Raw genomic sequence first — 25356 nt, forward strand, 5'->3', positions numbered from 1 at the left:
TATTTGCAAGTAATATCAGAAGTATTTGCCATGTGTTGAGGAGATCCAAGAGCACTATTAGCTTTTGAGAGGCCCCAGGAAGCTCTCACCATCTCCAGCATCATACCAGATGCTCTGAACAGGAGATCCCACTGTGATACTGGGCATAAGGCTAATATTAAAGAGGAGAAGGGAAAGGGTATTATTATTATATGCTCCTGTGACATACGCATATAAAATGATATGGAAAATTAGAGAGCAGTGAAAGAAGATACAAAGGCTTGGTTCATAACCCATAATTTATGCTCTTGGGCTTGTCTGCACACAGATTTCATACCGTATGCACCAAATAATCTGTGCAGCGTAAGAGTATCTGTATGAAGACAGAAATACGCCAAATAGCCCAACTATTGATGCAGCATACAATGCATAGAGGTTTGCCTATATGGAGCTACAGTTGCTTCTGCACTGAGAGGAGAGGGAATTGTGCCAATTAACTTAGTCTCTTCTAGATAAATTAATATTAAACCTGTGTTTGCACAAGTGCTTGCAGTGAGAGAGTAAAGGAATACATTTTGTTCTGTTTATCAAAGTGAGAAAACACCATTTAATCACCATCTAGGATAATTATTCAGGGAGGTGATATTGGGTGCTAAATGGATCTTTAATTTAGCAGTACAAGATCAGCCAGCTGGTAGTTGAAGGAAGACAATTGGAAGGCAATTAACCATTATGCAGCTTAATGGTGCACATGGTGGAGTCTCCATTGCTTGCTATATTTATCTCAGGATGGGATGTGTTTCTGACAGAGCTGCTCTAGTCTAGGCCAATCATGAGGTACTGGGCACAGGATGGGTTTATTTGTGCAATTCCTCAGCTTGTTTATTGCAGGAGATGAAAAGGCCTTATGGTAATATTTTCTGCCACTCCTCATTTATGACCCTTTGAGAACAGGCCAGTAAAGGTTATGAGATGGGCTCAGATCCAGCTTACCAACCTCAGAGTGTATTAGCGCAAAGCAGTAACCAACTTCATGGCACAGCAGAGCATGTTACAGCAGTGAGACAACATCAGCCCTTCTAGCTGATTCTCATGACATCCTATGCAGTAGGCCGCAAATTTCTTTCCAGAAATCATCAAATCATAGAATACCAGGTTGGAAGGGTCCTCAAGGATTATGTGGTCCAATCTTTCTTGGCAAAAGCACAGTCTAGACAAGATGGCCCAGCACCCTGTCCAGTTGAATCTTAAAAGTGTCCGATGTTGGGGAATCCACCGCTTCCCTGAGGAGATTATTCCAATAGCTGATTGTTGTCATTGTGAAAAATTTTCCTCTTGTGTCCAGTCGGAATGTCCCCAGGAGTAACTTGCACCCATTACCCCTCATTTTTTCCATATGATTCCTTGTGAAAAGGGAGTCTCCATCTTCTTTGTAGACACGCTTTAAATACTGGAACATGGTGATATGGTCTCCCCTAAGCCTTCTTTTCTCAAGGCTGAACAAACCCAGTTCTCTCAGCCTTTCCTCATGTGGCAGGCTTCCCAGTCCTTTGATCATCTTTGTGGCCCTTCTCTGGACCCTCTCCAGCCTGTCCACATCCTTTTTGTATAGTGGGGACCAAAACTGAGGACAGTATTCCAGGTATGGCCTGAAAAGCACTGAGTAGAGTGGGATTGGGCAACCTGGTCTAGTGGAGGGTGTCTCTGCCCACGGCAGGAGGGTTGGAACTAGATGATTTTTAAGATCCTTTCCAACCCAAACCATTCTATGATTCTACAATGACTTCTTTATCTCTGCTGGTGATGCCTTTGTTGATGCAACCCAGCATCCGGTTGGCTTTCCATGCCGCTGCAGCCCACTCTTCACTCATATTGAGCTTGTTGTCCACCAGGACCCCTAGGTCCCTTTCCACAGAGCTGCTCTCCAGCTGGGTAGATCCCAGCCTGTGCTGCACTCCTGGATTATGTTTTCCTGGGTGCAAGACCTTACATTTGTCTTTGTTGAACTTTGTAACATTTTTGTTAGCCCACTCTTCCAGCTTACCCAGGTCTTCCTGCAGGGTGGCTCTCCCTTCTGAAGTGTCCACTTCCCCACTCAGTTTGTATCAGTGAACTTCATCAGGGTACACTTGATACCATCATTCAGATCACTTATGAAGATTAAAAACAAGTGGGGACCCCACTTGTAACAGGTTGCCAGTTTGAAAAGGAGCTATTTACCACCACCCTCTGGGTACAGCCTGTCAGCCAGTTCCCCACCGACCACACGGACCACTTGTCTAGACCATAATGCATCAGTTTCTCTAGGAGGAGGCTGTAGGAAAATGCGTCAAAAGCCTTGGAGAAATCCAGGTAAAAAATGTCCACATCAACTGAGCAGATTGCTTTGTCATAGAAGGCGATGTCAAAGTTTGTCAAGCACAATTTGCCCTTGGTGAATCCATGCTGACTTTTCCCAATCACATGCTTAATTTGACTTGTGGTAGCCCCCAGGGGGATTTGTTCCATAACTTTCCAAGGGACTGAAGTAAGACTGATGGCCCTATAATTTCCTGGATCCTCCTTTTAGCCCTTCTTCTAGATGGGGGTGACATTAGCCTTCTTCCAGTCTTCTGGGATGTACCCCGATCTCCATGATTTCTCAAAGGCTATGGAGAGCAGCCTCGTAATGACATCAGCCCGCTCTCTTAATACGCTCGGATGGATATTGTCAGGGCCTATCAATTTGTAGGGGTCAAGCTCCTGTAATAGTTCGCCTACCAACTCTTCCTTCACTGATGGTGGGTCTGTGTTTGCATCAACCTGGATTTTTGTTCCCAAGGCCTGGTAGGTTGAGGAAAGGTCCATGTAGGTTAAGAAAAGGTCAAGCCAAGTTGACCCACCTCAGTCTATCTCCTGGATGCTTTGTAGTACCTTTGCCTTGAGAAGGTGGAGGAGAACGGTGCTCAAACCAAGTTCAGAGTCATTGTAGCCTGCCCACACTTGAGGAAAGGTGAGAGCTATGCTGAAGCTAGTTAGTATAATTGGACTAAGACCTGTCTATACAATGCTGAAAAAATGCATGAGAATAATCATTCTGGGGAAAACAAACCAAACAAATACTTGCAGCACCGCTGTTGTGAGCAGAATAGATGAAAGTCAGCATAAGAGAGCTAAAGCATCTGTGGAGGTCCCTTTGCAAGGCAGTCTCTAACATTAGGAACCAAGGTGAAGGTGCTGAACCAGATCACATCCAAACCATCTTTCTTCCCCATGAAGGCCTTGCAGCAGCCTACAGAGTACAGTCTGGAACCAGCAATCTGAGAGCTGAAGAGCAGAAATTGTCAAGAAGTGCAACGCAAGCAAGAGTGTAGGAATAGCCCACACTGCACTTCTAGATATTGTCAGACCAGCAGTTCCCAAACTGTGCTCAACAGATTGCTGGCTGATAAGTATGATGGGCAATATGTCTGCTGATATGTAAGCCTACAGGTTGATGCATTGATAGGTAGGTTGTGGATATGGTTAAACTAACATAGTGGAGGCCACTGAGCAGCCTGTTCAGCAACGGGCGACCTGCCCAGGCTGGGCTAAGTAACACTGCAACGAGTTTGTGCAAGGGGTGACAGTTGTCTCTACCCCATAAAGGGATCCCAGGTTCTTTAGCACCTCTGTTGGGCCCAAGACTTGCAAATTATAAATTGCTTGAAGGTTACATATACCCTGCCAAGCAAATTACACTGGTGGTTTTCCTTCTTACCTGAAAGAGGTTTTCCTTGAATGAGCTCTGCTTCTATCTTCTGACCGATCTCCTCCATGCCATTAGAGGTTGTGGTTTTGTTCTCCTCGTAGCTCTTGGAGAATCGCAAAGAAAGTCGTTTTCCTCTCCAAGTGCCAGTACCTTCCTTCCCTTTCTCTTTGTTCGGACTTCGTTTTGATTTCCGGATGCTTAGCATTGTTTTAATACCTCTTTCAAAGAGCCCGCTGTCCCGGCTGTGCCAAGTCGGGCTGCTCAGTTCAGAAGCAGCCTCCATCTTTTCCTCCCCTGCACTGCTTGTTGGAGAGGCTGGTTCTGAGGTCACACTCCTTGGGTCTAACTCCATATTTCTATTTATCTTGTCTTCCAACAAGGGGTTTTCCAAACAGGTTGATGTTAATCACTGAAATGCATAAAACAGCAGCATTATATGAGTAGTTCAAAACAGGGTATTACTGTGTCAGTAAATAATGTCAGTCCTGGACTGACAATCTGGCTCATCCCTTTCCTGTGCCTAAACCAAGGACAGAGCAAGTTGTTCTAGGCTGTAGCTACTGAAACAATCTCTCTACCCACAGACACGAGGTGCTGGCCTGCTTTTAGTTCTGGAAAGCTCTGCTTAACTCCATAACTCAAGCAAGTGGCAGTTATTTCTCCAGCGCCAAGGAATCACGAAACATCAGAGATGTTGAAATTTGTGTAAACATACCATTTTGGTTGGTAACAAGGTATGCTTTTACTTTCAATTCTTCTAGGTGGATTTTCAGCCATGTAGGAATTCCTGAGTCTCACTGAGGGGTGGCCACTTTCTGATGCAGATACAGCACATTTGGGTCGTGCTTCTGCTTCTGCCTTGCTCAAGCCCTGACCTGCTGTTGCTGGAAGGTGGCCCAGGGGTGAGCAGTCCCCGACGGCAGGCAGCTGAGCTCTGCTCTAGCCCCTTCCATCAAACCCACAGCAATTTCCATGCTCCGAATCACCATGGTTACAGCATGGGAGGCTGTACAATGCAGTAAGGGTTCACATCACTCGTCCTGCCTCAGAGAGCTGCATCCTGACATGCTGAGAATGGGTACCTCGAGGGCCAAGCAAGCCCCTGTGTGAGCTGCAGGGCATGTGGCAGGAGATTTCAGATTTCAACAGAAGTGCTCCTGGGCTGCAGTCACATCCCCTGCACTTGCTCAGCTCCTGCCCCGCTGCAGACGGATCGGCTCCCCCCTGCCCACTCTGAGGGCTGGCCCAGGTGCTTGGGAAGGGGGTAGAGGGAGAGGTTTTGCCTTCCTTTCCCTCCCTTGCAAAGGGCTCTCACCAGGTCACCAGCTAATACATCCCGCTCATGGGGATGTTGCGCGGATGGAAAATGCTGCATTTCCCCACAGCAGGCTCAAGGCAGCTCAGCAATCAGTTTAAATCATTAGAAACAACTATTGCTTGAGGTCACCAGGAACTGCCTGTCTCAGGTCTGTCCAGCTCACAGGAGCCAGAGACTGAAATATGACTGCTGTGAACAGACATGTTGGGACCCTGGAAATACATCTCAGCCTTTCTCTGAGTTTGGCCAGAGTTTCGCTCCCTCATGCATGGTTATTTCACAGGTTATAAACTGCAGAGAGTGTGCTTTCCCATGGATTTGCTGAGCTGCTCGCACAGCGGGGCTCAGACCCTGCGTCACACCCTCTCAGGAGGATATATAATCATTCATTGCCTTGCTTAGGAGCTCACCCCATTACAGGCCATACAGAGGGTGGGAGGGAGAGGAGGTCACCCCATTTTCCAGGTATTTCTGTAGGAAGGGGGCCAAGTCCCTAGCTCAAACCCTGCATGGGGGCTCTGCAGCTGACGCAGAGCAGCAGCAATAGGAGAGGTGAGCTGTGTGGCAGAGGGAGCCAGGGAAGGAGGACCGTAAGATGTGAGCCCACAAGCAAGGAAAGAAAAGGGATACACACCTTAGTGCCAACCGAAATGATCCTCTCCGCAGCGAGGTGGCTGCGTGATCCACAGAAACCGAGGGCAGCTCCGTGCCACAGGAAATCCTGGAGAGACGTGGTGGTAGGCAGGAAGCTCTGTAGGGCAGAGATCCAAGTGAACTTGCCCATCTCACCTGGTAAGAACATTGTCCCACATGCCCACGCTGGCCGAGGAGCTCTTTCGGAGCATGGTGCCTCTCTCCATCCTCCTTTGCTCTCTGGAAAAGGGTCGTTGGAAGTGGAAAAAAAAAAAAGGCCTATCACCACCTGCTCATGACCTTGAGCAGCTTTGCCCATTTGCTCACTAGCAGAAAGTCCAGCACTGTTTCACTTTCATTCTGTCTGGGCATTTAAATAATGACAGAGGTGAGGGAGAAATGCTAATATCAAACAAGCTGTGAGCAGTCAAGGTTAATTATTTACACTGGAGATGGAGGTGAGACCAAGGGCTCAACAATGGAGTGAGCTGCTGGGGGGAGAAGGATTTTGGCACCAGATCCTGCCCTGGTGGGGTGAAGCCCCACGGTGTCTGGGTGTGGGGGTTCAAAAGCAGCCCCAGAATTGCTGTGTGGGAACAGCTACATTTCACCCCCTTCTGCCTCATTTCTGGAGGTCATGGGAGGCTCAGTCCCAGTGATGATTGGTAGGCATGGGTGAGGGATGGGGCGGGCTGTATTCTGCAGTTATATATTTATGTATTCACCTCCCTGCTCCTCACTTTGCCCTGGGGACACTTATTTCCATGGAGAGGCTGGCCCTGGGTCCTGCCATCCCCAGAGCATCTGGGCACATCAGAAGCAACTCAAAGCAAAGGAGCAAAAATATGCAGGGGTCTGGAAGGTTTAAACTGCATTAAACACAGTCACAGACAGTGGTGTAAGTGATTTAATCCTGGGGAGCCTGTGGTGCCTGGACTATGCCAAGCCAGGCTGTCCGGCTGGGCACACCGGGATGTCCCAGAAGGCTGAGACCCCAGTGTGAAGCAAGAGGGGTCAATCAAGAGGTGCCACTGTGCCATGGGCAACAGGCACTTCTTTGCTTTAGGAGCCTGCCAGCATGCCACCTGTCAGGGTGATAGGGGAGATCAGAGGGTTTAGTGAGGGATTGGTGCAACAGAGTCCTGTGGCATTTGGAGTTTGTACCATGCAGAGGAGAACACAGGGGTTCATAACTTGCCTACAACTGGGGGAGGCTGTGTGTCCAGGCGATGGAAAGTGTGGGGTGGGAATAATTACGATCAACTAAACAGGGAAGACTGGCAGCGCAGAATGGTGGGAAGATGCCCTGATGGCGAGATGGGACTGGGCAGAGGATCATTTGGGGCTGCTCCATGGTGCAGCATCGTTTGGGGCTGCCCCATGGTGCAGGGGGAGTCCTGCCTGAAGCCTCTCCCAGCCAGGTGGCCCAGTCCTGAGCTTTTTGTCCTTGGACTCTTCAAAGCTATGTTTAAGCTGGAGACCACCCTGCCATGCTGGGGAAAACTGCAATGGGCAATGCTTCTGCCGCTCTGATAGGGTGACAATGGGGACAAAGGGAAGGAGATATTTGTTCAGGCACATGCTGAGGTGTGGAAAGCTACTTCAGACACCAAGTCCAACTAATTTTCTTTCCATTCTGGTCACTAATTGCCTCCTCCACCAGGCATTTGTGGGGTGTTGGTTTGTACAGACAGGCTTGCTCTGAATGGGGTGCAGCCAGAGCAGGTGGCAGGTCTGACATAGATGGGGGCTGATCTGGACCTCCCTGGGAGCTGTCAACTACCCCAAAACACAGCTAGCACCAGGGTCTGCTAGAATGCCAATAAACACAGACCTGGGGGGAGCTCTGTACCCCACGGTTTAGGTCACCTCTCCCCCCCCCCCCCCAGCTCTTTCCAGTGCTCTCCCCCAGCACCAGCTCTCAAGGAGCACGCCTGCTCCTGGAAGTGCCGTTAGGGCAATGCTGATTCCAGGTGTCTGGCCCCAGAAAGTCATGAGAATTTAAAAATTTACTATATGTTGTGCAGTTTACCATTTTCCTTCAATTTTGCTAGAAGGTCATAAGCCTCAAGCTAGCTGTGAGGGTTAATTTTCTTTCAAAAGGAAACCTAAGGGTGTCCTTACTCCAGGAGGGGGCTTCAAAGAAAAAAAACCCACTGATTTTGGTGAAGTTCAATAAAGGGTGCTACTATGATACATCTATCCCTTCCTACTCTCTGTAGCCCCTGGCTGACTTCAGGAAGTCCTGCTCCCCCACACAGCATCATTAACAGCCCTGCGGTATCAAGTGTATGTTTTCTCAGTAGTACCCCGGTGGAGCTGGTGAGTGTTCAGAGAACTTTGCACTAAAAAGCTCGTGGTCCTTAGTGCCGTTGGAAACATGTGGACACCACCCTGTCCCCACTGAGCCGTGGGGCACTCAGGCCAGCCCTGCCAGGTGTCACAGGCCCTTGATGCTCCTCCATCCCTCCCAGGCACCAGGAAGGCACAGCCCTCTGATGCTAAACTCACGACCATGCTCTTAATTTGATGTGGATGAGTGAACTGGAAAGAACAGCCAATCCTTGCAGTAGGTGGCCTCGAACTGTTATTCCCCAGCAATGCTTTGGGTTGTCCTCTGCTCAGCCTTTGCTAATCCACCCACTGATGCAGCGACAGCCACACAGCATCCTGGCTGCAACAGCCTTTGTACCCCAGCCAGCAAGTGGTGCTCTGTATGGTTGTTGAGCCCTTCCATCAGTGGAAACACATGTTCCCCAAAAGATCTGGCCATCTGGAAGAAGCGTCGTGAAACTACCTTCCACCCAGCACCACCAGCTTGATTGCTTCTGCCTCACAGGGTTTCAAACACGTATGGCTCCTATGGCTTTTCCCCGTGGGAAGTATTGTGCCATGGCAAAAAGCAGCAGCCTCGGGGCCTTGGGGGTTTCCATGGCGACCCAGCCTGGCTCCCCATCCATTATGCTCAGTTTGTCAGAAAATGGATTTTTCTCTTTCCCTTCTTGCAGCCAACTCATCCTCAAGTCTATCACGTTTCTCCCTGGTTCCTACGGCCATGGCACCATTTCCACCCTTTCCCCAGGCTCTCCCCCTCCCAGAGCCAGGATGGGATGGTCCCAGTCTGCTTGCCCTCGGGGTCTGGTCCATGGCAGAGGGGATACACACAGAGATGTCCCCACTGGATCCTGTTGCATGGCCTTGTGCTGCTTTTGGCTGGGACAGAGTTCATTTTCTTCACAGTAGCTGGTATGGGGCTGTGGTTTGGATTTGTGCTGAAAACAGTGTTGATAACACAGGGATGTTTTAGTTACTGCTGAGCAGTGCTTACACAGAGCCAAGGCCTTTTCTGCTCCTCACCCCACCCCACCAGTGAGTAGGCTGGGGGTGCACAAGGAGTTGGGAGGGGACACAGCCGGGACAGCTGACCCCAATGACCAAAGGGATATTCCATACCATATGGCGTCATGCTCAGCATATAAAAGCTGGGGGAAGAAGAAGAAGAAAAAGAAGAAGAAGAAGAAGAAGAAGAAGAAGAAGAAGAAGAAGAAGAAGAAGAAGAAGAAGAAGAAGAAGAAGAAGAAGAAGAGAAAAAAAAGAAGAAGAAGAAGAAGAAGAAGAAGAAGAAGATGAAGACGAAGAAGAGGGGGAACGTTCAGAGTGATGGTGTTTGTCTTCCCAAGTCATCGTTACACGTGATGGAGCCCTGCTTTCCTGGAGATGGCTGAACACACCTCCCTGCTGATGGGAAGTGGGGAATGAATTCCTGATGTTGCTTTGCTTGCGTGCATGGCTTTTGCTTTACTTATTAACCTGTCTTTATCTCAACCCATGAATTTTCTCACTTTTACTCTTCTGATTCTTTCCCCCATCCCACTGGGGGTGAGTGAGCAAGTTGCTGTGTGGGGCTTAGCTGCCAGTTGGGGTTAAACCATGACAGGCCTGCTTGGGGCAGGACCCCCTCCAGCCTTTGCCATGTTGATGCACGCCCTTAGTACTTAGTAGTTGCAAGCGGAGCCCTTAGTACTTGCTCTGTCTCAGCAGTGCTCATGGCATCCAAAAGCACTAAAATCACACTGAGGTGCAAAGCCAAGTCATCCTCATGTGCTGGTTTACCCCTTCTTCCCGCATAGCTCAAATCAGGACTCAGGAGCGTAGCTGGGGGGAAATGTCAATGACAACACAACTGATACTCCTCAAAACAAAGCATTTCCATTGGAAGAGAAGGGTCTGGTCAGTGTAAGAAGTCTGGTCATCCCAATGCAACCTGCCCAGCTGAAAGCAAGAACTGACTAAAGCTGCAGGAATCTCCCATGTGTTCCCCATGAAAGTGGGATTTCCGTAATTCTTTTTACCCTTGATGAGCTTTGAGTCTTGCAGCAAAGTCCCCCCATACACAAGCACACTTCTACATGTGGCTTTTGCAGAGTTTTGTGAAGTTGTAAGTGCATAAAAATGACTATAAATAGGACTGGACAGAAGTGGTGTGAAGGGGGTGCAGAAAATTTCTCAGTCATGCAAGGGGTCAGACCAGCTTTTCAGAGAACTAGAAAAAAAGGTCTGTGAAGAGGAAATTGAATGCATTGGGGTTGTTTCAGTTAAGAGAGGCTACACAACAGGTTTCAGCTATGGAGATGACTGCTGAAAAAATGGAAGGGAATAGCTTGCCCTCCATCTACAATGGGAAGAGGACAGTGGTTTTCTGTCTGTTGAAGCCGCACCACCTGAGATCTTCAGTATGAGTTTGGACAAGTGTCTGTGAGCAGTGGTTTAGGTGCAGGGCTCCTGTCCTGTCTGCCTTGCACATGGGGACATAATTCTCCTGCTCCCTCCTTCCCTCCCCCTGGGGCTCAGGGGTCTCTTCCTGAGTGAGCGTGCAGCTCGCAGATGTCCCCAGCCCCTGTGTTTGCTTATCTTGTCCTTGCTTTGGCTTAATCTGGTTTTAATGGCCACAGCCGAAGCAGGACAACCTTTGGAGCATGTTGCTGTGCCCTCTGCCTCAGTTTCCCCATCTGTGAGACATGGCTATTTGTTTTGCCCTCCTTGGGATGGTCATATGGATGAGGGGTGCTGGTTGATCTCTTGCTATGAGAATATTTCAAGGGGTTTCTGATTTCCTCGGCCATGATGTGAAGGGCAGGGACAGTCCAAAGCCACAGGGGTGTTGCTGGCCAGCAGCTCCCTAATACCCTGCACTCACTAACCTATGTGATGCTTTCACACTGCTGTTTTACTTCCCGTCCCTTCTGAATATTTTGTTTGGGGCTTGTTTTCTCCCTCTTCCCCTCTCTGCATTTATTAATCAGATGTATTGCCTTTCTGCTTATTTCTTTTCTTGCATCTGCGAAGCATGGCATGAGGCTCCAGAGGCACAGTGCTCCTTGGTGGGGGGTGAGGGGCAGGGACAGTGGCATGCGGGGGGGTCCCCCAACCCACTCCGTGGCCCCGAGGTTTTCATCAGCTCCAAGTGCCAGGAGAAATACACATTGCTGAGACTGCAGGGGAATATTGCTCCGATGCACTTGCAGAAAGCCATATCAGATCCCTGCTCCCCACCTCGGCAGCCCAGCCGGCACAGTGGGGTGTGCTGTAACCCACTCCTTTTCTGCAGATTTCAGTCACCCCGTGCTGGGGCTGAAATCTCAGCCCATGTGGGTGGAGGAAACCCCAGAGCTCCAGTGATTTATTGCAGCAGAGAAGCTGGCCTGATATTTTTAACAGCATCGTCGGTGATGGATGAGGCAAAGGCATGCTCAGGGGCTGCATATGCCTGCGCGGCCATTGCCTCCTGCGGGATGCTTTGTAGTGAAATGAGATATATTGTTTCACCTGTGATATTTTTCTTCCTGTTTTTAGGGTGTAGGGGGAGGTAGGGGAGGGCTGAGCCTTAAGCTGAAAAATTCATTTGCAGGGAAGAAGCAGGTTGTGATTTGGAGACTGGCTTTTGCAGAGGGAATGCTGGCCCCAGGGGCTGAGTGGAAGCATTTTGAAGAAGCATTTCTGCAAAGCACGAGTGTTGCCTGGGAGAGGAGGGTGCTCCAGACCCAGGGATGGGTGTGTGATGGCGTCCTACATTGTTTCTGTGTAGCCATAGGAGACCAGTCACTGGGATTAGTAACTATTACACTGGGAAACAAACGTGTGAGTGCTCGTTTTATGCAGGTAGGTGGTCCAGGAGGATTTTCTGTGAGAGCTGCTGCTGCTGCCGCAAGAGCCCATCCTAGGTGCTTTTGAAGGTTAAGCATCAAAGTTTTCCCTCCCCTCCGCCCAGAAAAGGTCTGAAATAAGCCTGTGTGAGCAGGATCTCTCACACTGGTTTCTTTGGTTTTGATATAATGAAAATGTTTAACACTTTCAGCAAGCCACCAGCCCTGTGTGCTATGCCAGGAGTTGTGCCGAAGCGTGCCAGACCTCGTGCGAGGCCGAGAGAGATGGTGTAGCTGGGAGACAGGCTTCCTTGTTCACCTGGTCCTGGCCTCTTGGGCTACAAATCCTGGGCTCACTGGTCACTGCAACAGCTCTGCAAACAGGTTTCACCATCACAGCATGGACCAGGCCCTGCCAGTCCCGGTGCTGCGTGGTGCAGCCGGGGCAGGGGTGCAGTTCCCGTGTGCTCCCCCCACCCTGGCAGCAGCTCTGCTCCCGGGGATGCTCAGCTGGTGCATCAGGGACACGCTGTGGTGCCGCCTGCCGAGTGTTTCCTTCTGCTTGTTTTTCATTAGTGGTGAGCCGATGAGTAGATGGATGGTAATTGCTCTTCACACAAAAAATTAGCTGTCCAGGTTGTGCTCGGTAGCCCATTAGTTTGCAGCGAACATCAGCAAGGCCAGGGTGGAGTCCATCACCCCAGCCCTTGGAGCAGCCTCGAGATTGAAATGTCACAGCTCATTGACTTCAAAAGAAGCTGCTGTCCTACCAAGCAGAGTGCCCTCATCCCATTCATCACAGGAGCTGCCAAACCAGATAGAAGAGCTTTGTGCATGGCAGTGACCATGGATTATCTACACAACTGTGTAATTCACCCTACACCTTCCTGATGCCGTGGCTTTCCACTGTGGTGTCACTCCAGGGGCTTCAGCGGGATGGAGCCTGAGGTCTGTCACCTCAGAGTTTCCCTTGGAGGTGGCCGAGGGCTGATTGCTCCCCTGTGGCCAGCAGCCTGTGAGTGGGGATAAAGCCCCACTGAGCCATTCAAGCAAACTTTGACCACTCTGTCAATGAGATAGCTAAGAGCAAACCACTTCTGGAGCAAAGACACCTGCCTGCTGGGCATGTCCCCACAGCTAGATGTCTGCTGCTGCAAATATGTCACCGAGGCCGAGGACTGAGCTGGGAGCTCAGCACAGCCTCTGCTGCAGAGGAAGGACAGGTCACGGTCAGCAGGAGCTTGTCCTTCTCCATTGCGGAGGTTTGCTTTACTGCACCAAAATTTCCAGTCTACAGTGCTCAAAAACTTTACCAAAGCCAAGTTAATATTTGTTTGCCACATTGCTGAAGGATATTCTCAAGCACGAGGACCTTAAGGAAAACCAGCAGAGCCTTGTAAGAAACGTCTTTAGCCCCTTCTTCCTGGCTGAACTTTCTCCAGCTTAATCCCAGGCTTGGTTTGATGGAGGGGGAAAGGTGCAGGCTGGTTCTTATCTATATAACACTATGAGTCCATGACTTTCTCCTAGTGCCGAGGGTGCACATATCACACCTTTGCATTGCCCACACCAGTGTGACTTGTGGTGCCCACAGCAATGCCCCAGGGAAGGGGGAAGCGGCTTGTACTGAACATCTCCCCGGAGGAAGCTTGTATGTCCGACGTCTGGAAAGCTGAATTTTCCTTACCTTTGGTGGGTGGGAAAAACTGAGAACTAGTGCTTTATTTAAATATATATTTCTGTACTATTTTTTTCAAATAAGTGTTTTTGAAGTTTCATTGAAGATGTTGTCACTGGAATCATTATATTTCTATAGAGATTATAATGACTCCTTTTGAAGAGTTAGTCTCAGTCAGTCAGTGCTTAATTCACATATCAATGACTCCATAAACCCTAAATCCATAAATCTGCTGAAACTGTTCTAATCTATTGTGCCAATGAATGCCTGCAGGGGCTCATCAGTGTGGAGATAATTTGCTTGCTTAGCGAGCCACTGAGGCGAGGGCCGTTGGTCGGTGATGGCAGAGGGGCCTCGTCCCTGCGAGGCAGCCAAAGGTTTTATAACTGAGCCACATTCAGGGCGAGCGTCAGAGCCCAGTCACTCTCTTCGGTCGATTTGCCCCAAACAATTTCATGTGCAATCCATCAATCTGACCCTTGCAGTCTTTCCCATCATTTGCAGCGAGTGCTGCATCATTTCTGCGTGGCAGTGGGGGGGGTGGTCAGACCTTTCTGGCACATCTGCATCTGACCGGTACTGCAATTGTGATGTCGTCTGTTCAGAGCAAACTGGTTAAGCCATAGCTGGTTATTAAGCTGCTGAAGGCAGTCGCTCCTAACCAGTTATTAGAGCATTTGCAAACTCTTTCTGCTGCTGCAAAACACCGGGCAACTATTCTGGCTGACTGGAATCCATTTAATAATGCTATTGTAAAGCAGTCCTAGGAGTTTGTCCTTTATTTTATTAAATGTGTAATTCCTTTGGAAAACTGGAGACCAGTAGAAAATGGTGCCAGAACCCTCCCAGAGCAGCAGGAGCGTGGGCAGCTGCTGCGGAGGTCGGTGGGACCAGCTCTTGCTCACACCCCAGCTAACATCACCCTTGCAGTCGAGCAGCTCGGGTGTATAATTTGAGTATCCCCAAAGCACTCAGCTCCCAGAGGCATCTGCCAGTCCTGTTTGTCTGCAGACCTTTCCAAATGGACCAGTTCACTGGCAATTTTTTCTTTTTCAGTCTGAGAGGATTTATACAGCTGCATTTTGAAACCTCTTGATGTGTGGGGCTATAATGGAGCCCTAATTGCAGTAGCATAACAGGTGCTGCTGTAAAAATGCCATTTTCTTTTTTGTAGAGTTTAATTTGATTTAAAGCGCTGTCAGGGACACAATGATTCACTCACATGCACTGGCAGATTTTGCCCCTCCTCTCGTGGCTCTTGCAGACATGGGTGCAAAAGCAGAGTAAAGCTGTACTCGTGCCTGCCAGAGCCACCACAGCCCTGCTGAGCCCCGATTGCAGGGATACGGGCAAAGTCCACTCCTGGGGTACAGGCACTTCTGTGGGAACCGGCTTTTTGGGGCCGTGGGCCATCCTGCTGCAAAACCAGGGCTGGCTGCTTGGAGGGAGCACAGCTGCTCGCCTAGTCCTCCCCAGCCACCCTCCATGGCCACCCTTTGCCCATGGGCTCCCACGCGTTTCCTCCCACTGGGTGGCAACAGCCCAGTTCCTCTGGCATCGCTCCATCAGCAAACACTCTGGAAAAGGCTCACCCGTCCCCTGCCTCCACATCCCCGGCCCTGCCTTCCTCCAGCAAGTCAGGGCTGCCACCGGCACAGGGAGCCGGCCTGGTGCGGCGGCAGCGATTTCCCCCGCTGATACACACTGCAGGTGTTTCAGGGTAGTCGCACAAAATCGGACTCCAGTGCACACCCCAATGGGTGATACTTGCATGTGCTGTGTGGCCCTTTAAGAAAGCCTATATATCACATTTCCCCAGGGAAAAAACAAAAGGAGGCAAGTGGAGCAGATGTAATTCTGCGGTGCTGGGGCTGACACTGTGCGTGTGTTAGCAGGAAGCTGTGATTTATCCTGGGTGAAACAAGGAGAGGCTGCCTGGCGGTGCGCTCCCCTCCGCCGCAGGCTTTGTGCCGCTGGGGGGGCAGAGCCGCCGTTGGGGTGTGTGGGTGTCCCAGGCTTCCAAGGCGCTCTTGTAAAAGCCTCGCTGTGCCGGAGCCAAATCCAGAAAGTAAAAGATCTGCTTAATTGCCTCTATCCACTCCAGCATCAAAAATCTGCTCCAGCGTTGGACCTGGGGAGACAAAACTGACTGTCTTCCAATTTGGGAAACAGCAGCTTCAGATTTACCGAGTGTTTACTTAACTCCACGTGTCACTACATAACCCCAATGCGTAATGTAATTTTAACCTGTCTGCGTGTGCTTGCATAGACAGGTGTGTTCAACACGTACACATATTTTGGGGACACCAAAGGACCACAGGCCATCACATCTCCCTTCATATGAACTCTTGCAATGCACATTTCACCCTCCTGTAGTGTTTCTCTGCTTCCTTCTTTCTGTGATGCTCTAGTGCTGGCAGGGTGAGGAGGACTGAAGCGCAAAGTCATTTTTATTTTACTTTCTGAATCATGTTGTTGAGAAATCTACTTCTGGGTCTGAAAGTCAGTCTGTCTCTGCCCAGCAAATCTTGCAGGAATGGAAATAAATTAAGACCCAGCTTTTCTCTCTGCCCCACTGGAAGGGCATGAAATCCAACACTTGCAGAGGCAGAAGAGGGAAGGATGGAGATCTCAGACACCCACGTTGCCTAGGGTCCCTGTGTCCTGCCAGCCCAGACCCTACTGTAGTCCTGGTCCTCACATGACTGCCAAGAGCAAAGCCCAGCAGCCTGGTTTGGACCACTTTGTCCCTCTCTCTGCCAAGATGGGGCTGAGTGTCATGGCAGCACAGCCGTGACTCCATCCCTGACCCCACAGAAAACTCCTTCTAGCGATGTGTGTGTGGTTCTTGCAGCACTGAACACGCCACGGATGGCTGAGGTTGAGCAACCTGCATCAGTCTGTGCTACCTCCTAGCACTACCTCCTTGCCAACCTTTCTTCTTTTTTGCCAGCAGATGTGGTTTAATTTCACCTAACGCTGTTGACACAGTTTTGAGGACACGACATGCCCTACAAGCCACAGCATAGCCTTGGTATGCAGAAAACGCTGATTCACGTCCCTCTAAGACGGAGACAAACTCATCTCTGGAGCTGAGGATTTGCTGGAAAGCCTGGCATCAGTTGGAAAGCTGGAAGATGGATGAAGCTCTGAGTGCCATGGATATGCAGCCCTCTTCAGCTGTGCCACCACAGAGCTGGGCTGTCCAGGGAACAGTGGGAGCTGTGTCCTTCAGCCAGCCCCTTGGTTTGCAGCGGTGCCTGTGCCCCTGCCAAGCCCAAGGACAGGGACCCATCTGAGCCCCAGGGACAGGGTGCCCACCTGGGGGCTTGGGACCCTTGCTGCTTCTCGATGCTGCTGGCACCGGATGGGCTTCCCACTGCCACTGCAGGAAAGAAATAATTAAAAAAACAATTTTGAAGTCAGCAGATGGGAGCGAGCTGAGCTTTCTGCTTGTTTCTATGGAGCTCCTCGCGAGGCCTTGGCTCCCGGTGGCTGTCAGCGCTGTCCCTTCCCGGAGGGAGATTTTGTCCCTTCTCCCCACAGGGAAGCAGCAGCTCCCTCCTCTGCACCCAGCTGCTTCAAACCCATGTCCCACACGCTGAGCAGTTCTGCAGAGCTCTGCCACGGCAACGCAGACGGACTCCCTGGGGCCGGGCAGTCCTGGAGGGAGCTGCAGCACCAAGGGCAGGCTGGTGCCATGCCATGGGGTATCACTTTGCCTGATTTCCCAGGCCAGCAGCCACACCAAACAATTAGAGGGGGGAGAAATACATTCAGGACTCAAACAAATATAAAATTTTTCAGGTTTTTGTGGGGTTTTGTTTGTTGGGATTTTTAAAGAGTTTTACAGGAAACCTTGCCTGATCTTTCCTGCCCCTCTCCCCATTTTCCTTTCAGCTATGTGTTGGTAGAAGTGGATGGCAGGACGTGGCAGGTGATGCTTGGTGTCCTCTTTGGTGTTCCCTGTCATGCAAGCATACCTTGGCGAGCCAGACCTTCACCTAGATACATAGAAGGTTGCCCAGCCAGAGGTGGCTGCCCAGCCTTGCTCCAGGGACTGCTCTGTCGCTGGTGCAATGCAGAGCAGGCTCCAAAAGGGATACTGGTACCTTCCTCCTGGGGCACTGCCTGGCAGGTGGCAACTCAGCCCTCCCAGGGGTTTTGCAGCTCCACAGCCTGGCTGAGCACCCCCAAATACCATCCCAAACCTCCCCTCACTGCACTGACAACTTCACCAAACCCAGTCCTAAAATGCTACTGGTTTTCTCCAGCTGAAGCTATTTGGGGAACCCAGCCCCAGCCTGTGAAGAGCTGTGGGGCGGTGAGGATCACCTTGTCACAGGTTGCTGCTCTCTGAAAATACCCCATGTGTACCTGCACTGACAGAGATGACATTCCCACTCCCAGTTCCTTGTTTTACCCCTCTGCAGTGTTTAGGTGTTTGCAAGAGCACATAGGCACTGGAACCATGCAGTTCTGGTCTGAGTCAGGCTTCAGCCCAGCCCTCTCTTATGCAGGAATTTGTATTTTAGGCCATTTCTAGCAATTCCCCAGAAGAGACAGCATAGATGTGTTTGAATTAACAAAACTCCAAGAGCATTCCTCCAGTTTTTCCACATTCCCTGTTTTCTCATCAGCCATTTGAGACACCCTATCTTGGAAGGGGAGAATGAGGATGAGAGAAGATGACACTGAGGGGGAAAGGTGTTTAAATCCTCCTTCTCTATGATTGCAAAATAGCAATGGGACTGATAAATCTCATTTTTAAATCCAAACACAAATGTCTTCCCCAGTCTGCTAAAAAATCAAAGGATAAACAATGAAGCCAAATTTGTATTGCTTCTGTGGCTATCACACATTTTGTTTCCCGCATTTTAATTTTCTCTCTGGCTTCATCTGCTAAACTGATGTTGAAAAATATTTGGCCTCGTGGTGATTATCTTTGTATCACATCTCAGAGGAATGTCAGTCATCTCCTCTTCTTTGACCTATTAAACACTTCTTTCTAATATATTATCGACTTTTATCAGATTGAAAGAATATAACCAACAACCTTTTCAATTTTCCCTGTTAAACTTCTCTGGGCTTTTGTTGGATTTTTTCAACATCATATTCTGAAATGCAATTCACCCTCTGCTCAAGCTGTGATTGTGGGCTCTGAGTTGTTCAGTGCAAGTGCTGTTCGGTTTCAGATTTACTATACTCTGCATCATAACCCACCATGCTATGGCACTGTGCCGAAATGAAAATAACCGCCCCACAAGCCATGATTCAGGTCATTATGTGCAAAACAGTAACTGCACTTGTGTAATTTCTTGAATCACAGCCTCGAATCTCTCCATCCCTTCAGCAGTGCTGATACGTGGGGATAGTCCTCATTCCTGTGAGCAACCTCTCCAAAGTCTAAGGATTGCTTCTGCTTGAGATTGATACTTCTAAAATATTTCTTATATCTGAGGGGGGAGCAGGTAGTGTGAAGTCGGTGTAGATTTATCTCGCTCCCACCAGCCTCAGTGGGAGCAAAGCTAGCGGCCACTGGGCACTTTTGGGAAGCTCAGTTAAGTGTCACTAAGTCAGGCTTTCATGTGTTGTGGGGTCCAGCGGTAACAGGAAAAGTCAAATAGATGTGTGAAACCTGACCACAAAAAGCCAAGCACCAGCATACACTGCATAATTTTAGAACTGCAGTAATTATTCATATTTACCTGCTGCATTGTCTGTGAAAAACCTGTCTGCACTGTGCTTGACTGCATTTGAATACAATGGTCAATAGCCAAGATCGTTAAATAAGATAAAAAGCAGGAATTGGCCTTGGATGTTGACCAGGGCAAATTAATGTATCCTGTTTAGTGCTGGCCGCAGCCAGCTGCTGAATCACAACCCATATCACTTGAACTTAACTGATCAGGGCTGTGAACAGATAAGCAGGGTAAAATGATGCAAGGCGAGTTGTGAAAGAACCTTTACTTGGTACAAAAGTCTCTGCCCAGTTTTTTTTGTTCACATGGAGATCTTAAAGAAAATAGGGTGTGAAACTAGTGCAAGTATCTGTGCTTTTCCTTCTTAGGACGTAGAGCTGGCTCTTAGGTGGTGAAGGTAAACCCTGGATTCAAGCATCTTCATACAACAAGGGATGTAAGCTCTGGACCAAGATTCCTGCCCACATCTGCTGCAAGAACAGCGAGTGCCTGGACCCCTTCGCCTTGCCATGGTGAGCAGCTCAGGAATGCCCCCCTCCCTCCCTCCCTCCCCCTGCAGTCGCACAGCCTCTGCCAGGCATCCCTCTCCCATTGCCACTGCGTGTCTTCCAAACAAACGGCAATGTTGACACAACCAACCATCGGTGTATGGGCACAAGCGTCTCCCGTGCTGATCCAGCTGAGCACTGCGCCAAGGACTCCTGACTGTGCCAGGAGGCAGTGCCAGGAGTGGCTGCATTTAACTGAATGCACCTTTTTTTTTCCGTAGACTTTTAAGAGTCTTGTTGTTCCTCAACAAACCAACCCTGCGCAGGTTCCCAAAGAGGTGTAGGCAGCTGGCGGTCGCATCCTGCCCCTAATCTCTTCCTCGCAGCCCCTCTCTTTTCATACCTCATTCCTGCATCACTGGATTTCCCCCAGGAGAGGCTACGGCGCTCGCGCTTCTTGGAGCTGGGTGGCTTTTAGTCCCAAGGCAGAAAGCAAAGTGCACTAAATTAAGGCAGACTTCTGGTTCTGCCTCCAGCAGGGTTGGACACGGCAGCTCTGGCAGGCAAAACTTTCTTGTGTTCATGCTGAACTGATGCCTATCTGAAATTGTTACTGGTATGGACAGCTAATTCCCTGCCTCCCAGCATGACACTGGTGGCACCCACATCTGCTCCCCTGGGGGGTCCATGCTCTGCAAGGGGGCCTTAGAGGTGATGGAGAACAGAAGGGGCAGCACAAGTGGGGGAAGGGACAGGAATATGATATGTTTTGTGAAGGAAAACAAGTAAAGACATCAAGAGAAGAAAATGAAAGTAACTGGCAGAAATAAAAATCTTTCCAACAAAGGAAGACAGATGGGAAGACAGGAGAGAAACAGTGAACAAAGAAGGAAGTGCAGAGAAATCAAGGAGAGGTTGGGGGAAGGCTGTGCCATCATTCGGCACCAGCTCTTTGCATTAGTTCCCTGAAAATTGTGCAAAGCGGGGGCAGAGAGCTGCGGATTACTGAAGTGTAGCACCACAATATCGTGGGCTGGCCACTAAATTACCATTCAGAGAGTCTCTTGGCTTAGCCTCGCTGCTGCCATGAGGAGAGGGATGTATGCTGAAAAAACAGATCTATGGGGAAGAGGGTTGAGACTAGAAATTCCATTATATTCTTGGCACTTTGACATTTTTCCTCCCCTTTTGTGAAATCTCAAGGGAGCGCTGCCTACTCTTGCAATAATAATAATAAAAAAAAAAAAGGTAGCATATGAGTTGGCATGGTAACTTCATCTACTAAGTAACTAACACGTAGGATTTGCTTCTTGATCTAGAATAATAATGTCAACAGCCCCCAGGAAGATGCTTTCTTGTGACTGACTGCCTATTGCTGACTGGATTTCATGCTTCACTCACGCTTGGTGAGAGTCACCGTGGCGCAGGGACAGACCTGCGCTACTCTGACACTAAGGTACGCATTTGCTGGCTTCCTCCGCTACACCCTTCAGGCCAGCATTGCTTGATCATGTCCATGGTTTGCATTTAATTATTGTTATTCTTTGGGTTTTCTGAAAGGTCTTTAGAACTGAGAAGGTCTGAGAACTGAGCAAACTGGTTCCAATGTGCCCATGCTGGGATCATCGTGCTGCTGCCCAGCATGGCCAGCAGCCCCAGTAACTCCTGCTCCTCAGCCCTTCCCTGCCCACAGGAGTTGGCCAGGGGTCTCTGCTGTTCCTGCTGAGCCTCCCTGGGCAGGACAGACCACCTCAGAGAGATGCTGGCCAAGCGATGCTCCCTTTCGTGCCTCCAAATGGGGTACATGCACCGCTACCTTGGAGTGCCCAGGTGGGAAGAGCTCAGTGTTTAGGAAGCAAGGGCAACACAGGGGACAGAAGAAGCGGAAACTACTTCTTCTTATCATTTTCAAAATACGGAGAAAAAAACCCCAACAGCCTGATACTTTTTTTCCCCATGTTTATGGCTGATTCACTGTACGGTTGGACTCCACGCATCTGTACCACCTCTGCTTCCCCACACGAGGCTGGTACTGCGAGAGAAACAGGTACAAAATGCGCTCTGCAAACAAACAAGGCTGCCTGTGAGGAGGGGCAACGGCAGGCCCCCGGCCCACAAAGGGATTGCTCCTTTCCTATCTGTATTCTTATATCCCTGCAGATGGGTCTCTTTCTGGGGATGGTGAGGGGACTGTGACCATCCTGGTCCAGGAGCTGGCAAGCTGCAGCAGTCCTCATCGGGGTCCAGGGAGGAAAGGGAAGCACCAGGGTATCATCCAGAGAAAACTTCACTTTCTGTGGCACGGCTGCTCCTGGGATCCAGCTTCTCTTCTCACTTGTTCTAGATTCCTGCATCCCTCAGCCCTTCCTTTACACAGGTCCCACACAGTTTATTTTGGTCCCAATGAACAGACACTGTCATACTGGTGTAAAGATGATTTGGATCAGTGTGGTTTGTTTTAAAAAAGCACAAATCTGGCAATACCAGCTCTGGCCATAGGTCCATCTAGCCCAGCACCCTGTCTCTGAAAGCCATCATAAATGGGTGTGCAGAGAAAAGTAAGAAGAAAACAAGTACATCAGATACTCCTCCAGCCTCCAACCATTTTCGGCTCAGGGTCTTCCTGGACTAAATGTGGTTTGCAGCATGCATGTAGCAACACTCAGCAGGTTCCTTTTACAGAAACTTCTCCGGCTTCCTCTTGAATGCATGCAAACTTTTAGCATCCAAAACATCATGAAGCAAGGTTTCCCACATGGCCACCCCCTCTCTGAAGAACCACTTTCTTTTGCTTGTTTTGAAGCTGGGCTTCACTTCGAAGCAGGCTTCATTTTCTGCCCCTAATTCTTGTACCGGAAGACACAGAGAATGTTTCCTTCAATGTACAGGAGAAAACTATTTCTGAAGACACCTTTTAATTTCTGTGTGGCCTGAAAAGTGAGTTATACTGCTTTAGTGACACTAATTTTAATTCAGTGCAGCTAAGCAGTACCGAACAGATCTGCCCTTTTGGGGCTGGGCCAGCTCCAGCGGGTCCTGGTCCACATGCCAGCACTGGGGGTCTGCTGGGGGGCACTTCAGCCTCAGCCTCCTGTTGGGGAGGGGGGCTTCATCCGTGAGGGCATGCGGGGCGTTTCCAAACATGGGCCCTCGCCTCCCCTCAGGCATCTTTTAAATATGCGGGGTGTCTGGTTTTACGGATTTTTGTATCACACAAAGCTATTTAAAATGGCTGAGTGATAACCTCCTCAAAGGAAGATTTATAAATGTTTGCATGAAGTTCCCAGTGGCACAATAAAAATATATTGTACTTTAGGTAACTGCTTTGCCTAGGGGAGTCCCAATAAAATCAATGATCCTTTTTTTTTTCTTGAAGTGAGCAAGAATCTCTAAGGCCCTTTATTTCCTTCACTGATCAGTGACTCAGAAATATTCTTCAGTGCAAACCTCTTCCCCATAGAGCTCCCTTTATCTTTTCTGTCTGTGCTGGAGAAACAGGCTATCAAAAGTCAAAAGCAGCTACTGCACAAACTTTTTTCTTGCTTTATCTAATCTCTAAAGAAAGTCTGAGGCAAGCAGGGTTTTCTGAGAGTTGCTTCAGGATTTCCAGACGAGCTTTGTGAGTGCAGGGTGATCAGGCTCCATTTGCACCCTTGCATGGGTTTCAAACCATCCAGCACTTGACTCATCACCAGAGGTGTCTGTGAGGTGGTCCTGTCTCGTGGTCCCCTGCTATTGCCCTGTCGAGAAGCAGTCGCACATGCAGAGCGGGAGCAAGGGTCCGGCTGCATCAGCGTGGGAAGCGGCAAACAGAAGTGGGGGGCAGCCTCGGGGTGCTGCCTGTGGACCAGGCGATGGCGTGGTCTCCTTGAGAAAAACGTAGGCTTGAAAAGGAGAGGTGGAGAGCGTGCTTTACATTTCTTTTGTGAGATCACATAGTAATGCAAGGAAAAAAGATCGTGATTCATGTACGTCATGGTGCCTCCTCCCGCCACTCGTGAGCACTCCTCGGTGCTCCCGGCTTCGGTGCCAGGTCTCGGTGTGTCACTGCAGCACTCAGAGGCACCACGCACCCTCTGCGTGGTGACTCAAAATGATGACGGGGGAGGCAAACAAAAGGAAGATTGACTCTGGTGATTTTTTCCCTTGCACAGGGCAGGGAAGAGGCCACAGGCAACCCAGCTGCTCCCAAAGCCCCACCGTTCCTGAGGGAGGGGTCATACTTTGGGGATGGAGATGGGCTGCTGATGTGATGTGCTGGCAGGGACTCCTGCTGTGCAGGTAACCACTGAAACAGCCCTGCTGAGGGACTTCACACCTTGTTTTGTCCTGGCAGGATATCATTCTTCTCTTTGCATGGGGCATCTGTAAAACACCACAGTGTTACCAACAGCGGGCAGCAAAGGGCCCCACTGAAGAGGAGTCATTAAAGCCACGTATTTTTGGAAAGTGAGAAGTGATACAGAGCAGGTGAAATCCCTTCACAACTTTGTGTCACTGAGAGCTCCTTAGGGTTATTTTTTAATTGATGCTAATGATAAGTAGATATTACTGATCAGCTGATGATTTCCAGCTGAAGCATGTGAGTTAATAAAACACCTTAACTAGGGTCAATGCTGGCACTGCTGTTTTCTCCACAGCTTTGTGCAGTATTGCTGAAGTAAACCAACCAAGAGGCATCTTGGAGGCCTTGAATTTGTGCTTTGGGATAGTGTCCTATGGGTGAGGTGAGCTGTGATACTGCCTGTTCCCTGGTGGGCGATGCTCCCCTGACCCTCCGGAGGGGCAGGGCAAGCTGGAGGGAAGGAGAACTGAAGTTGAGTGTGTGTGAGTGCACAAAGCTGCTAAAAACCCCTGTGTGAGAGGGCAGCCGGAGCAGAGGGCCTTGGGGTGAACCTAGGCTGTGGTTGAGTCTGCACGTTGTCGTGCTGGTGCAGTGCTCCAGCAGGACCCTCTCTGTCATGGGAAACATCTTCTCTGTGGTAACCTGAAGTTGTTAGGCAAGACCACTGGAAGCCTGCTTTTATTGTCTAATCTGCTGATTTTCTGACAACTTATGGTGTTTGCTCCCCTTGGGGTTGGCACTACTGGAACTGCAGTGCCTGAAGCACTGAAGTGTGTTGGAGCTGGCGAGGCCTGAGCTGCATCCTCTAATTGGCAGGTTGCTGTAGATGTCCTTGCAGGGAGAGATGGCTGCTGTGAAAAGTGCCTTTGCTGCCTCTCTTGTGGGTCTGCTGGGTCCATCGTGTCAGACTGTGAAACTTCCGCAGCTGGGCTTTGAGGTCTGCCTTTGAGCAGCTTAGAGTTTCAGACAATTATTTCCCTCTCTACCAAGTACCTGTAAAAGTAACAGCAGAGATGTGACCACAGTAGGTTTCTGAGGCTGCGCTGCTGCTAGGAAGAAGCCCCACAGCAAGTGTTCTGTGTCCTTATTTTAAAGCAGAGTGAAAACCAAAGCAAACCCACAATACAATAACTTATTTTTTGTGCTGGAGCCATTTTGATTTATGTGCTGTTCAGGCCACTGCAGCAGACCAGTGGCACTGACTGTTCCTCGATCAGTTCTGGAACCATTTGCAGAGAAATAAGACCTTCTATTTTGGTTTGTGCTGGGCTCATGAGGATGCTGAAGTGTCATGTTGTGGATATTTTGGTGCCTCTGCATCCCTATGAAAATGAAATTAC

The 25356-nt window shown here is 49.6% G+C and overlaps 1 protein-coding gene across 3 annotated transcripts in view; it reads right to left on the minus strand.

Moving 5' to 3' along the window:
- The window catches only part of EXOC3L4 (exocyst complex component 3 like 4), a 28694-nt gene extending 22555 nt beyond the window's left edge, over positions 1-6139 (minus strand). The window contains exons 1-3 of one of the 3 annotated variants that reach the window (XM_075753486.1): positions 5817-6137; positions 5662-5748; positions 3719-4118 (exon numbers count right to left, since the gene is read on the minus strand). In XM_075753486.1, coding sequence (XP_075609601.1) covers positions 3719-4061 — 343 coding nt within the window. In that variant the 5' untranslated portion in view covers positions 4062-4118; positions 5662-5748; positions 5817-6137. Of the gene's footprint in view, positions 1-3718; positions 4119-5661 lie in introns of all 3 variants that reach the window. The other 2 variants (XM_075753487.1, XM_075753488.1) reach the window with 2 other exon arrangements.
- Positions 6140-25356: the final 19217 nt, after the last annotated feature.

This window comes from Balearica regulorum, chromosome 5, assembly GCF_011004875.1.
Source record: "Balearica regulorum gibbericeps isolate bBalReg1 chromosome 5, bBalReg1.pri, whole genome shotgun sequence".
NCBI lineage: Eukaryota > Metazoa > Chordata > Aves > Gruiformes > Gruidae > Balearica > Balearica regulorum.